The sequence below is a fragment of the Triturus cristatus genome, chromosome 6 (assembly GCF_964204655.1).
Source record: "Triturus cristatus chromosome 6, aTriCri1.1, whole genome shotgun sequence".
Classification (NCBI taxonomy): Eukaryota; Metazoa; Chordata; class Amphibia; order Caudata; family Salamandridae; genus Triturus; species Triturus cristatus.
Genome location: NC_140589.1, coordinates 1,254,758,874 through 1,254,773,893, shown reverse-complemented (window position 1 = coordinate 1,254,773,893; position 15,020 = coordinate 1,254,758,874). Strand labels below are relative to the sequence as shown.

The 15,020-nt window shown below is 45.0% G+C and overlaps 1 protein-coding gene across 1 annotated transcript in view; it reads left to right on the top strand.

Moving 5' to 3' along the window:
- The window catches only part of FMN2 (formin 2), a 656,752-nt gene that overhangs the window by 625,923 nt on the left and 15,809 nt on the right, over positions 1–15,020 (top strand). Inside the window, exon 17 of the mRNA XM_085612201.1 lies at positions 3,311–3,392. Within this exon, the coding sequence (XP_085468327.1) occupies positions 3,311–3,392 (82 nt within the window). The remainder of the gene's footprint in view (positions 1–3,310; positions 3,393–15,020) is intronic.

Genomic DNA, 15,020 nt, shown 5'->3' with positions numbered 1-15,020 from the left:
TGGGAGAGCACTGTAGATCTTCAGGTTACATATTCCTTATCTCATCACCACTTGTAGCATCCTCCCCAGCCTGGGTACTCATAAATGAATACACCACATATGGAGCTTAGTATGGCATCTCTTTATTCCTCAGTGTGGAACTGTGAACTCAATATTCTAAACAAGAACTCTATTCATCAGACCCAAACACTTACGTCATAGTTCTACGTAGTCAATCAGGAGCCAAAAGGGGCCAGCCAAATGAAGCCACAACCCAAGTGATGGAGACTACTGCCCATTCTGTCCCGAGGCTGAAAAAACAATTCAACATGTCATATCTTTCTGCCCAGGCTATCAAGTAATGAGAAACAAGTGGATTCGCCTGGTTTACCGTAACCTAGGGACAAGGAGTTTGAGAATAGGGATTCTTGTTGAATGACCTCTACTGATGGCAGAGCTAAGCATTGCTCATGAAGTTCACGGTATCTCAAGTATTCGCACAAAGTGCAGAGTTCACTTCAGGAAAAACATAGAGTAGGCTGGAAAAATTTGCGAACTACTGGATGCACAGCTTTGTCAAGGCATGTAAAGACCTTTTGTTAGATGCTATCGAAATTACACCTTCCTCCTGAGGCAAGCTGAGTTGTTTATCATTACTAGAGTTACATATGGTTGACACCACTGAATTAACATATCTGCCCTACATTTACAAAAGTGCATTCACTTACTGATGTTTTTATTCACTAACATATCATAAAAAAACCTGCCAAGCATATCTGACTATCACAGGGGTAGTAAATAATGGCCCCATGTATAGTGATAAGTCTCTCGCGATTTGCTTCTGAACAAATAAAATTGTTTAATAGGCCACAATAACATGACACTAAACAGGGCAAACCCACCCAGGTCCAAATAACTCATCTGAATGATTAAAAAGGGATGCATAATATTGATTGGCTGGGTAACACGATTATTATATATTTCTGATAGTAGAAACTCCATGGGCTCTTTTTAAGACTGACTAGTGATAGTTTTAGCCACCTCACAGATACACAGAAAAAAGTGAAGTAGGTTACTATTTATCATTAGTGTCAACAACTTGTGATATCGTTAGTGGCATCCACTTGTGATATCACCATGTGCTCTGGTGCAAGCAAGGAAAATGGCCTAATTGGCTGATGCGGGGTTAGTAAAATACATCATTTTTCAGGGCTCAATGGACCCCTGAGGGTAATGGGCCTGGTGCCACTGCACCTGCTTCACCAAAGGTAGACAATCCCAGTCGCTGGCCCAATTCAGGAAGGATCCCAAGACCTGGCTTGATTGAAAGCTACACCCCTGAGTGATACGCGTGTTGATCAGTTCACATTACTACCACTGATGGTTGTAACTGGAACAAGTGACATATATTATTTTGCCTGTGTACTGGCTCTAGTCCGTTTATGTCTAGTAAGTTTATGAGTGCACAGAGGGAGCTGCAGGTGCTATGCTGTTCAACACCACCAGTAGTTTAGGCCATAAGCGACTGAGGCTCCACATCAGAGGGATCGTGGCCCCCTGCTTTAGCAGCTACAATGGGGTTGGAGTTCTTGATGGTCCTCTTCTGACTGCAGCTCGGCAGACAAAGGCTTATAATTAACGTGAAAGGGTGGATAAGTGAGTGAAAGGATGGATGGTTGTGTGAGTGAAAGAGTAGATGGATGGGTGAGTGAAAGAGGGAATGGCTGCATGAATAAATGAAAGGATGGATGTAAGGATGGATGAGTGGATGGATAGATGGATGGAGGATGGCTGAGTGAAATGATGGATGGCTGAATGAAAGGGGGTGAATGGCTGAGTGAAAGGGGAATGGAAGTATAGAAGGATGGATGGATGGAGTGAAAGTATGGATGGAGGAATGGGTGAGTGAAAGGGAGGATGGATAGGTTTGAAGATGGATGGATAGGTTTGGACAGGGGTAGTGTGACCCCCCCTCCCACTTTAGCAGCTACAATAGGGTTGGGTCTCTTCTGTCTACAACTCAGCAGACAAAGGCTCATAATTACAATGAAAAGGTGGGTGAGTGAGTTAGTGAAAGATGGATGGATGAATGAGTGAAAGGGTAGATGAATGGGTGAGCGAAGGGTGGATGATAGGTGATGGATGAAGGAGTGAAAGGAGGGGAGTAAGGATGGATAAGTGAATATAGGCATAGATGAATGAAAGGAATGAGCGTAGGTGGATTGAAGAGTGAAAGGATGGATGGATGGATGGACAGATGGATGGTTGGATGGGGGATGGGTGGGTGGGTGGGTGGGAGGCTGAGCGAAACAGTGGATGGATAAGTGAAAAGGTGGATGCAGGGATGGATGGCTGAAAGGGTATATGAATGGATAGTTTGGAGATGGATGGAAAGGTTTGGCTATGGATGGGTGGACAGATGAATGGACATAATGGTGAAAGACTGAATAATGGATGAAAGAATGAATGGATGACAGAATGTAATGGATAAATGGTGGATGGAAGGATGAAAGGATATCAGAAAAAATGCTTGGATGGAAGGGACAATAGAGCCCTTCTGTTGATGGTCACAATGACTTGCTTCATTAGCTTGGTGCCATACGAGCGCTGCTTCAAAGTGGGAGGTATTTTAATTTTCTGGCTACTCCCTTGCTCTACATACAGATCATTAAGACCTTGCGGATATTGGTGGTTTGCAAAACCAGTTTTTTGTATTGCTGCAAGTTGTTGAGGATATCCATAAAGGAGCACTCTTATCCACGGAAGGGAACACAGGTATCCACTGGAGGAAAAATCTCCTAGAAGAGAGAGCAGGGTACAAGGTAGTAAGACTAGCACATGGAGAAAGGAGTGCCAGTGTCCTAGGGAAAGCACTATTGGCCTGGAAAGAGAGGCTGGGCACCATGGGCACCTGTTTTGAGAGTGTTAGGGCAGACATGAATGCCTCATGCTGAAGAAACCTAATTGTCTGGGAAGATCAAATGTCTGAATGGGACATGCCCTCAATCCAAGCAGTGTAGAGAGGAGGAAATGTTTTGTAACATCTGTCATTCTCTGAAACCTTGACTCAGTCTTGCATTTACTCACTCACCAATCCATACAACCACACGCACATACACACCTTCCCATCATTGAAGAAGCACTTTCACATGTAAGAAAAAGTCAGACCTGTTAGCTATGTTTTTGCTTGTTAATACAATACATATTTGTTATTTTTTCTTCTCCTTAGGTATTTTTGTTTAATTCCTGCTACTTGTTGGTTTTACATTTGGTTGTGCAAAATATCCAGCTGCCTCATAGGGCTATCACCACTTTTTTTTTTTATTAACAGGCTCAAAGAAGCAGAAGTTGTTTACAAGCAGAAAATAGAAAAGGCGTCATATAGTTCAAAGCCAAAACATCCTGGTGGGATAGTAAGTACTTTCTTTCCTTAAAGCCACAAAGGTTTTGTACTGCCGTCATCATCACAAATTCTTTTTGTCATATTCACAGTGTGATCACATCAGTGCTAAACAAGCATTGGCAAAGCCAATAGGGAATCTATCGGCTTTACTATTGCCTTCTAGCCATGGTGTATAGGATGAGCAAGGTGAGGTGTAGCATAGTGAAAAGGTTAAAAAAAAAAGTTGCGGTGACCCAGCCCCTTGGTTGCATACTTTTGTAGGAAAGTGCATGTTTTATTAAGCATGCACAACAAACAAATAACACGAACACCATTTTTAGGTCGAGCGTGAGCCAGCGCGCAAACGCTGCTTTGCGAAGAGCTGACGTAGTTCAGTACGGAGAGAAGCCCCGCCCACTCCCCCGCCCTTATTTTTTTCATTGGCTTGTGTGTCCGTCCTTTGTAAATGCTGTCTTCTGATTCATTATGAGGCTTGTTAGTCCCGCCTTAGTACAGCCATGTCGTCATTTGTATCCTCCCATGGGTACTGGCCCCTTAACTTCGCTGTTACGTGGGCGTGTACTATTTCCTTTATTGCGGTGGTGAGGTTCCTATGGAAGTCCAAGGCTCGAGGCCCGGGAGCAGCTGTAGCCACAGCCCGTAGCAGGACATAGACCAGGTAAATGTGGAGTGTCATTTCCCCTCCCCTCCCTCCCTCCCTCTAGTTGTCCATGCTTTCTCCCCTGCTCCCCACGTCCACCCTCCCATTCTCCGTGCCTTCTCCTCCCGCTCTCACTCCAGTTTTGCCAACCATTTGCAATGCAATAGGTCTTGCATAAATTGGAAATGCTTGTTTTAACCTTGCGCCCCCTTCTTAACAGGCTAATCAGGTTTGCTGCCAAGTATTATGGGTGATACAGGTTTCCTTCTCATTAAGAACCCTGCACATGCAAAGTGTTGCGACACATGCAGAGTTTTTCAACAACAGCAAAAGTATGCAGCAAAGTGATAACTTGTCTTTCGGATTGTTATCATTGCAGCCGCACCTCCCACTCTGTTGCTTGCTGCCCCGCTCCCTGTCCCTCACCCCTCGCGCCACATTACTTTAGCACTGCCTCAGATCTTGTTTTCATTGTGGCCGCCCCTCCGCTATACGAAAGCATGCCTCTTTCAACTTTGGAGCGGTAATTTTCCTGCAGTTTAACTCAGCATCTTTGTTAATTCCACAGCTTCTGATTTAATTGGGCACTAGTAGATTTGACCACTACGGGTGGTGGGGCTTGCGGCAAGTTGATTAATACAGCAACGCTGACCTTATAAAATATTTTCTCAGGTGAAAGGTGCTGCCTGAATAGAGCATTCCTTATTGCAAATATTTGTCGGGATGCTGCGGCGCAGTTGAGGAACACATTTGCATTGCCTTGCCGATGTGGCCGCTGTCCTGGGGTCGCTGTCAGGAACAGGATCAGACTTATATAGGAGTACATGCTTTTTGCTGTAATGCCATTATGTTGTTAAATGATAGGTTTGAAAGCACCCAGCTGACAAGTTGCACAAGTCATCGTTGTAAGATGGCCGCCCAGTTATCTGTTCAGGGCTGGCGATGTCACACCTAGCCCTTCTTTTATGTTCCTATTACAGTTAAATTATCTCTACCCACTTATCTCTTGTTCTCCCTACAGTAATTGTAATTTATGTATAGCACATACTATCCACAACAGCATTGTAATAATATCCAAGTTTTTTGATGAGGAGTAACATACTTGGCATCCATTAGTGGATTCGCTGCCCCGCCGCTTTGCTTTAGACCCCTCAAAGTATACTTAGACTCTATTAGCAGCCCAGAACACAGCGGTAGTAAAGCAGCCTAGAACCCCACTGTCATTACAGCTGTAGGCCCCAAAAACAGCAGTGGACTGCGTGTTCATTGGGCTTGCACATACATACCTCACATTGGCAACAACCTGTCCACCAGTTTCGTTAAAACTGAGAGCCCCACACTCACAGCCTAGATTTCAACTGTTGTTTTCCCTGCCCCATCGCTTTTCATTGAGCTTCTCACATACTTCCACTACACTGCAAACCAAAAACATAAGTAAAAGACGACATTGCCATTTACAACACTAATATTTCTTACTCTCACAAATGCGAGACCTACTGGCATAGCCAATGCTTGTTTTAATTTACCAAACCCAGATGGCTCAGTATATACAATTTAAAAAAATAGAAGTTGCACAGCAGTGCTTTTAAGACAAACAGACCAGCAGCAATGTTCTGCTTGGTTCTCTCCAAACTAATAATAATTAAAAAATGACCGTGAGTGGGAGGAGTGGGCAGCAACTGAGAGCAGAAAGGTTAGAGGTGGAAGGAGCACTTGAAGGAGGAGAGTGGGTGAGTGGTAGGGTGAAGCACCACTTGACAGAGAAGCACATGAGCAAGAAAGCAATGTGGGGGGAGAAGCACACAAGGGCGAGTGCCCAGTGGCGGCTGACTCAGAATGGGAGCTGGATTAAAATAAACTTACCTTTTCTGCCACTCCGCCGTGCAGGAGCAGTGTCATGATTGGTCTGAGCATCCTGTTTGGATGCTCAGGCAGTGCCTGGGGAGGCTAGGCATATACTCCTTGGGGCTATGCAGCAAAGCCCAATGTAGAACATGCCAATTGTGCATGACGGTTTAGCCAGCGCTAGAATGCTGACCGTCATGTGCACTTAGAGGAGTGCAAACCACTCCTCCCGCACTCTGGCGTCACAGAGACCAGCCCCGCCCCAACTCCCACATAGAAAAATAATTATGATAATAACATCCTGTTATTATCATTTTCTTTTTTGCACTGCTGAAATAGCAGTGGGGGCCACACTCCTCCACTTTAGCTGGCGGGGAAAAAAGGAGTCCCAAAACATAAAATCCTCATGCATTTTCAATAGACTTATTTAGGCAGAGCTACAGCAAAAACTGCTGAAAAGAATTGCAACAAATTTGGCAGGAAGCTAAATCTTAGTCTGCAGATTGTCATTCTTGTGATTTGGTGTATATCCATTCAGTCCTTTTTGAGAAATTAAGGGTGAAAAATAATTATATATTTTGTCATTTGGGATCGCGAGATTCTGGCAAACCTCCCGCAAGAGCATGACATGAAAAATGGAGCACTGTGATTGGTTGAGATGACCATTTTTTCTATGAGATGAGGCACTCTCATTGGTCGGCTGTTGGAATGTTAGAAACGAAATGTCCACCGTTACTGTTTACTGTGTAAAATTGGAGGTGATGTGGAAATGAAGTAAAAAAAGCTATATATGGGGCACCAGAAAGGTATATTGTCCCCTTAGATTCAGAGAGGAGGTGTGCAAGAGATAACTACTATGAAAAAATAAATGTATATTGTTTTGAACAAATTTTTACGATCTCACATGACTCTCGCGGGTATTGTGAGTAGTAAAAAGAAGTAAATGAGTTCTCAATACACTCTATTAGTAGGAATGCGCATTGTGGTCCTTGTTTTTGAGAAAAAGTGTGGAAGAGGTAAGTACTGTGATGAGTAAATAGTTAATTCTTATTTTCAGAAAATGTTACAATCTTTTGAGACTCTCACATGATCGTGAAAAGTAGGAAGGAGTAGGTGATCGTTGAATACTCTATAATTGCACACTTGCTGCTGTAGGAAGCAGTATTACTGGAGATGGTGTTTATCAGAGTGTACTATTTACATTCATCAGCTGTGTAAGAATTGTGAGTAGAGTACAGTCTCTTCCTGCACCCTACTATGTACACCTGTTATCAGACAGAGGGGTGTTAGCAGCGAAGACAGTTCCCCTCCTCTCACTACTACACACAGCCGACATCTGAGAGCGGACAGGCCAGTCTCTCTCTGCACACCCTACCATGCACACTTGTCATCCAAGAGAGAGGTCTGAACGAAGAGGCCAGTCGCTTACCACACCCTACTATCCACATACGTCATCTGAGAGAGAGGTCGGATAGGGGAAGCCTGTTATTCTCCACACAATACTATGCACACCTGTCATCTGAGACAGCTCTGAAAGGATAGGCCAGTCCATCCACACACCCTACTACGCACACCGGTCATGTGAGAGAGAGGTCTCAGCGGAGAGGCTAGCCACTCTCAACATACCCTACTATTCACAGCAGTCATCTGAGAGAGAAGGCTGGAAGGAGAGGTATGTCCCTCTCTACTCCCTACTATGTACACCTGTCATCTCAGAGAGAGGTCTAAGAGGAAAGGGCAGTCCCCCCCCACTCACTACTATGCACACCTGTCATCTGAGAGAGGGGTCTCAAACAAGAGTTTACTCCATCCACACACCTGTCACCAGAGAGAGAGGTCTGAAAGGAGTGGCCAGTCCTTCACCACTGACTACTATGCACACCCTTTATCTGAGCGAGAGATCTGAAAGGAGAGGCCAGCTCCACGACACCCTGCTATGTACACTCCTTATGCAAGAGAGGGCTCTCAATGGAGAAGCTAGTCCCTTCACACACTCTACTATAAATAGTTGTTATTTGAGAGAGAGGTTTGAAAGCAGAGGAAAGCCACTCCTCATACTCCAGTATGCACACCAATTATCCAACAGAAGGTTTTTAGTGGAGAGGCTAGTGCTTCCCATATACTACTATTTCACTACAATTGTGTTGCGATCCCGCGAGAGTCACCACCTTTAAAAAAAATGAATATTACAACCATATTTTAATGACTCTCTTATTACAGATTATCATTAAATAATAGCTGAACACATGAAAAAGAACTCTCAACAGTAGAGTAGATAAAAAAATTAGAACTCTAGTGAATAATCACACTCTTAGAAAATAGATTTATATAATGAAACTTAATACTGTACAATATTTTTAAAAAAACTGATAACTCTCTATTTGATTTATAATTACGATTTTAATGTAAAAACACATGTAAAGGGTATAAAAACTATGCTATTACAATATTAATGGACTTGCTTGAAAAATGTCTCAATATAAAAATCGGAAGAGCATTTTCAACACAAATATTGTTGTATTACTCTGTTTTATACTCAAAGACTATTTTTAAGAAACATTTTGCAAAGTGTGTACACTTTCCTGTTAAGTTACAATACAAACGCAATTCCCTTTCAGAATAATCTGCGCACACAGGATATATTATTCAGTTCGTCTACCATACTCTTTTAAAAAAATCATTTACTTAAAAAAACCTAGAGATTCACTGAAAAAAACGGAAGGTTAAAGCAACGTTATTGTTAGGTGTGATAAAAGGATCTCTTCTTATTTTTTTTTTAAAACCTTGTAGATTCAATGGAAAAAATCAAAGGTTAAAGTAATGGCATAGCTAGGTAAATTTCTCAGTGTGAACATTAACGTTTTGAACTAAAAAAAACACAGAAATTCAACAGCTATAGTTAGCAGCGCTAACTATAACCTTTGCCTCCGCCATGCACTGCTTATGACCTCACATTACATCACTCATGACACGTTCTATGACATTGTTTATGACATCACTGATGACATCTCAAATGGCATAATTGATGACATCACTGATGACATCATCCAAGCTTTGTTTTCCCACATATTGCTGTATAAATTGCTATGGCTTTACAAGTAGCATTGTTCACATTAACAATCCACCACAGATATATGGGAAACCCTTGTTGAGTACAGTGTTCAATCTAAATTCAACTGATCAAACAGTGAATGACAATTCCAAAACAAATGCCCTACTATGGACAGCTTTCATCTGTTTAAAACTCCTGACACACACCAAACCTACATTAAGAAAGTTAAGTTGATATCAGTAAAGAACTGAGAACTATAAACAGTGTTTACTTTATGGAGAGAGTTTATTCTATACCACACTGTTTGCAAACAGTGAAACTCTTAAACTCTTATAAGAAATAAACCACAGAGTATTCACAAGTATCTACTAAGAACTGTGTACATTCTATGCAAGAGTTGTCAAAACAGACACTATTTGCTAAAAATAACCAAGTTCTGAAGGTGCTAGAGATCATGTTAACTTCACCATTCATACTGTATGGAAACTTTACAGATAGCCCTTTGTCTGAGGCAAAACAAGCATGCGTGCATAGGTTAGTACCTGGTGTACACACTCTTCCATGTTAAGTAGAAATGATAATGCTGACAACATTTCTCTCTAATAACTCAAAGCTTCTTACAAACATTAGTTTTTACTACGTAGAATATTTCTCCTATCGGAATCATTTTCTGGAGAACCAAAATGTGTGTAAAGCACAATGAATACAAGTCAACTGTCACTTGCACACAGAATTACTCTTGAATGGAAACATTTATAACATGTTCAATACCTCTACACAGCTGTGTTGCATTAGGAGCACATGCGTTTTGTATCCACCTACACCCATTAGCAGTACTTAAGCTGCACAAAATGACATAGAATTAATATGGTAGTTAGCCACCACTATGTAAACTGTAAACCAACTTGCACACTCATTGGATGATGTCATCAGTGATGTAATCAATGATGTAATTTGAGATGTCATCAGTGATGTCATAAATGATATCAAAGAACATGTGATGAGTGATGTTATATGTACGGTCATAAGCAGTGCATGGCAAGGGTGATAGTTATATTTAGTGCTGCTAACTTTATCTGGTGAATGTGTTTTTTTTAGTTCAAAACATTAATGTTCACACTGACAAACTCACCTATCTATAATGTTACTTTGGGGGGGCATGGCCATCAAGATGGTCAAGCTGCAGCACAAGACGAGTGTTCCTGCCCCATACAAGTGCTCCTTCCACATCCTGCCATCCCCAGGACCCCGAGGTGCACAAAAACGATGTTGCTTGGTGGGATGCAGGCAGGGAGGCTGGGAAGGACCCCTATCAGCTTTCCTGGAGCACCCAGCTCACTTCAATGGTTGCGGTCTGTGCAGCTATTCTTTCCTAAACAAGGCTGACAAACTGGCATAGCTGGGGTGCACCGTGTGCGGCAGAAGTGTGGCTGTGGTCTGGTCTGAGTTGTCAAGGCATGCCAACCGGACCCTGTAAACAGGCACCGGCACCCACACCCCTGAAGTGACCTGCTGACGATCCCTGAGACCCTGGTCCCGACCCCTGGGGACCACCACAGACAGCTGTTTGGTCATGGTGAGCCCAAAGTAAATGTGCTGCCTGGGTACTTCCTCCACCCCAGCGGCAGACGGGAGGAGGAGTGAGGTGGCTGGACATCGCACATCAGGCATTACACAGCGGAGGTGTGACCAGGGTTGCCCCCCTTGCAGCTTAGAACAGATTCTGGAACCTGCCCACTGAAATTAAAGGAGACCGCCCGGATGCTGGCACTGCGGTGTGGCCTGGTGAAAACAAATGGCTCTGGCTGCACTTGGAGCTGTGTGTGACCACCTGGGGGGGTGATCATTGGGGCCTCTTACCCGCACTACTGTGATGGAAGTCTGAACTGTGCAGTGACTCCATGCTGGGGGCGACGGGACGGAATAGGCCCTCGAAGGCAGGGCATTCTAGGAGAACATTCCAGCCTGAGCTAATTGGCCTGCAGCGGTGAGTCCCCCCTCCATTCAACTCATTGCTATGGGTCCTGAAACTGTGTTAGTACTGGCGCATGGTGCTCCACCCTACACATTCGTTACCATTTTGCCCAGTGCATGAATATTAGTCACAAATGGCGGTGACCTTGAGGAGACAAGGATGGAGAGGTGGATGTGCCACCCTTTCCCAGAACAGAAGATGCACGATTTAAGTTGCTTCGCTTCTTCCCCTGAGGCCTGTTGGCAGTCTGGGCTACACTCGCGCGCGTGTGGTCTGCATAGTTAGTGGCTGACGACTCACAGTCCTTTTTCCTGCATGTACCTTGAGGTTGGCCGCTGCTCTGGGCACACCAGGTGAGGGCGTAGCTGCTGCTTGATTGAAGCCTATGGGCCTGGTGATAACGTCCATGAACCGCCTCTAAAACTTTGAATGGTTGCGCTGTGGGAGATCCAACACCACACTGCATATTGTGGTAGCACTGACTAGGGGTATGACTGCCTATGTTTGTTACACAACCTACAGTAAACATGCGAGTCGCATGCCCCTGTCTTGTCCCCCTCCATTCCTTGGGCAAAGACAGGCTCTCTAGAGGCACCCAACAAATGAAAATAGGACAGTTAACTGCTCTGGGAGCAGGTGGAGGCACCCCGCCATCGGACAGCGAAAAATTGCAGGGCACACAGGAGCCTTCAGGTGTCCGGATCCTTGCAGCAGTCACAGATCTATTGAAGTTCTTTGCGGTGCAGAGATCACATAGGTTGTTGGCCCCGCTGCCCAGGTCAGGAACCCCACCCCGGACTACGGACTAATATAGCTAAATTTCTCAATTACAGAGACCACAACGTCAAACTCAGGGAGACCCTCCGGCATGGTGACCCGCCATTCAACAGTCACAAAGTACACATCTTCCTGGTCTATATTAGAGCAGTCCAACTGTGGAGACAATCCTTCATCGGCATCATACAAAACCTGAAAGCGATGGGCTTGTTGTATATGCTGCTCTACCCAGCCAATCTGAAGGTAATCTATGATGGCCGTACCCATTTCTTTATGACACCTGAAGAGACATGGGAGTGTTTGGAGATTCAAGGGAGTGACCGTATCCCAGAAACGTCCCCGGGGCAGACTCAGGCTGCTGCCCGGCATGGAGGAGGCCCAGCGCCTACACCCAGGAAGAGAAGCAGAGGACAACAGAGTTCAAGATCGACTACCAGAGTGGTGGTGCGCCCCAATGGCTCCCTGACTCTGGAAAAGCAGCAACAGGAGCGAGAAGATACCAGATAGAGATGGTCACCTCTGCTGCATCCTTCTGTATGGACTCGGATACAGTGAATAATTATGGGGTTTTGGTCAGTGTCACTGCTGTGACCTAAAGAGGGTGACCATGAAGCAGACTCTTGGTGAGGGTGCGGGGCCTTCCTGTGATGGATGGCCGATGGATAGGGTACTGAATATATCCATGGGCATTTATCACACTGATGGTTATCAATCTCAGATCACCGAAGCCCCTGGGGTCACTGGGCCAGCACTGTGTTGTGCTGAAGAGGATATTATGGGACATGGGGGTGGCAGCATCATAAATGGATGCATGTTCATTGGGTTGACCCCCCTTTTTTTGTCTTTTGTCTTTGGTTTCTCTCTGCTTCTTCTTCTCCCTACCCTTCTCCTGTGTTCCTTTTCCCCTTCAAAGGGTGTGTATGTGACTGAATGTAGTGCAATGAGGCTCATAAGGCACACAGGAGTGGATCAGTGAACAGGCCACTCACTGGGTTTACATTTGACACTTCTTACTCCTTTGTTATAACTCCAATTAAACGCGCAATACTGAATCGTAGCACACACTGAACTTCTGCTGGGGTTGCAAGTTTGGGTTGGTGGGTGTGTTACAATGCTTGGGAAGACACTAGTTGTGTTACCGTGTTTCTACCCAGGGTGGGAGATTGGGAGTTGTTCAGGAGTTAGGTTATTGTTTGTGCAGTATTAATTGAGTATCACTTTTTATGGGGGCTGTGGAAGGGGTGGAAGTTGGGGAACGGGGACAAGGGTGTTGGACATAACAGATGTGACTTTTTCTAATGACTGATCCGGTATGTATACTTACATGGAATGTGCGAGGGTTGCACTCATTTGTAAAATGATATCGGACCCATACCTATCTCAGAAAGACAGGAGTGCACATTCCACTCCTTCAGGAGAACCACCTACTGGAGTCCGAAGCCCAGTAGCTCCACAAAAAATGGCGGAGGCAACTATAATCCTCCACTTATTCCTCCTATGCCAGAGGGGTATCTATATAGGTGGCTCCTGGAGTCCCGTTCCAGCTGCAGGGGCAGGTAGCTCACATAGCTGGACAATATGTACTTCAGCATGGTATCCTGGGCTGCCGGGAACTTTGCATGCTTAACGTAAATGCACCTAATACTGATGATGGAGAGTTCTTTGGAGCTCTAGAAACTGAGTTACTGCCTTTTGTTGGACTACCTATCATTTGGATGGATAATTTCAATTGTGTTACAGATGGTCACCTAGACCGGCATCAACCCCAGATGGGCACGAAGCCCCATCTGGCGGCAGGGATGCGGTAGACCATGACACGACTTCAGCTTGTTGATATATGAAAGGAGCTCCAGCCCATGATTCAGGAATATTCTTGTTACTCCCCCACTCACAGTGCCCATAGTCGTCTGGACCGTTTTCTCCTCACAAATAAGAGTGTCCTCAATGTCGAGATGTTAAGCTATCAGGTGCAGTTTCTCTCAGACCACGCCCCCTTGCTGTTTGAGTGTGGAGTGAGGGGGTCATAGGCCTCGCCTGCCCTTATTGAGACTCCAGCCAGAGATGTTGGGGGACCCAGAAAATAATGTACGCAAAGGAAACACTACAAGGCTTCTTTACTATGAATTGGAACACCACCCACACACATAATGTTGAGTGGGGGGCTCTCAAGGTGGTTGTCCGAGGTGAAAGCCTTGGCAAGACCTATGGTATTAGGAGGAAATTGAAGCAAGAGTTGAGGGAAGGAGAGGAGCGTCTTGTGGGCTTACATAGACAAGCACTGGTAAGTGAGGTGGGTGATATGGCTCTGACAGACGCACATAGGAGAGTAGTGGCCATCTGAGACAGATTGGACTGTCATGTCCAGAAGGACTATAGACAGCGTCTTCATAGAGAGGGAGTTAGGTCAGGCCGCACGTTGGCCTGGCTGCTTAAACAAGAACGTCCTGACTGCTTATTTTCACCTTTCACCGACCAAATGGTATAGTGACCATGGGTCAAGCTGTGATTATTGTACTATTATGTGATCACTTGGCAGGGGTGTACATGGCCCCAGTGCTTGCAGACACCCCTGGTGTTGCCATCCCATAGGCTGACAGGGGCTCAGGCAGAGGGGCTCGGAAGGGTCATCACACTGGAGTAATTAAGCAAGGCCCTTCTGGATATGGCCAGAGGGAAGTGTCCCGGACCACATGATCTCCCTGTTGAATATTTCCAGGCATACTCCGCCTCCCTGCTCCCTGCTTGCCTTGAAACCTTACTCGAGACATGGAAGCTCGGTGAACTAATGGCTCATATGTGGGAAGCCCTTATAATTATGCTCCATAAACCACGTAAAGACCCCGCTGACCCTGGGTCTTAAAGGCCACTCTCTATGCTTAATGTCATTGATATATTACTTGCCAAGGTACTGTTGATGTGTCTGTGCTAGGTAATCATGCATCTAGTTCAAGATGATCAACGTGGCTTTATGCCGAGAAGAGGTACACATGTGAACTTGGGATGCTGTCCCATGTGATGCATGAAACTCGCGCCATTGACATACGTAGAGCATTAATAACCTTAGACATAGAGAAGGCATTAGACACATTGTCCTGGACATATCCCTGGGAGGTCCTTCTCTGAATGGGACTTGGTGAGGAGTTTCTGGCGTGGGTGCAACTCCTCTACCAACTACCAGTGCGAGAGTGTGCATTGATAAAGTGGTGTCTGACTCTTTTCACATCAAAAGGGGTACATGACAGGACAGTCTGCTATAGACTCTCCTGTCCACGCTCGCCATGGAGTTATTGGTGACATATCTCGGAGTTGTGTTGCGGGATCGGGGCATACTGGTGGGAGACGAGATCCA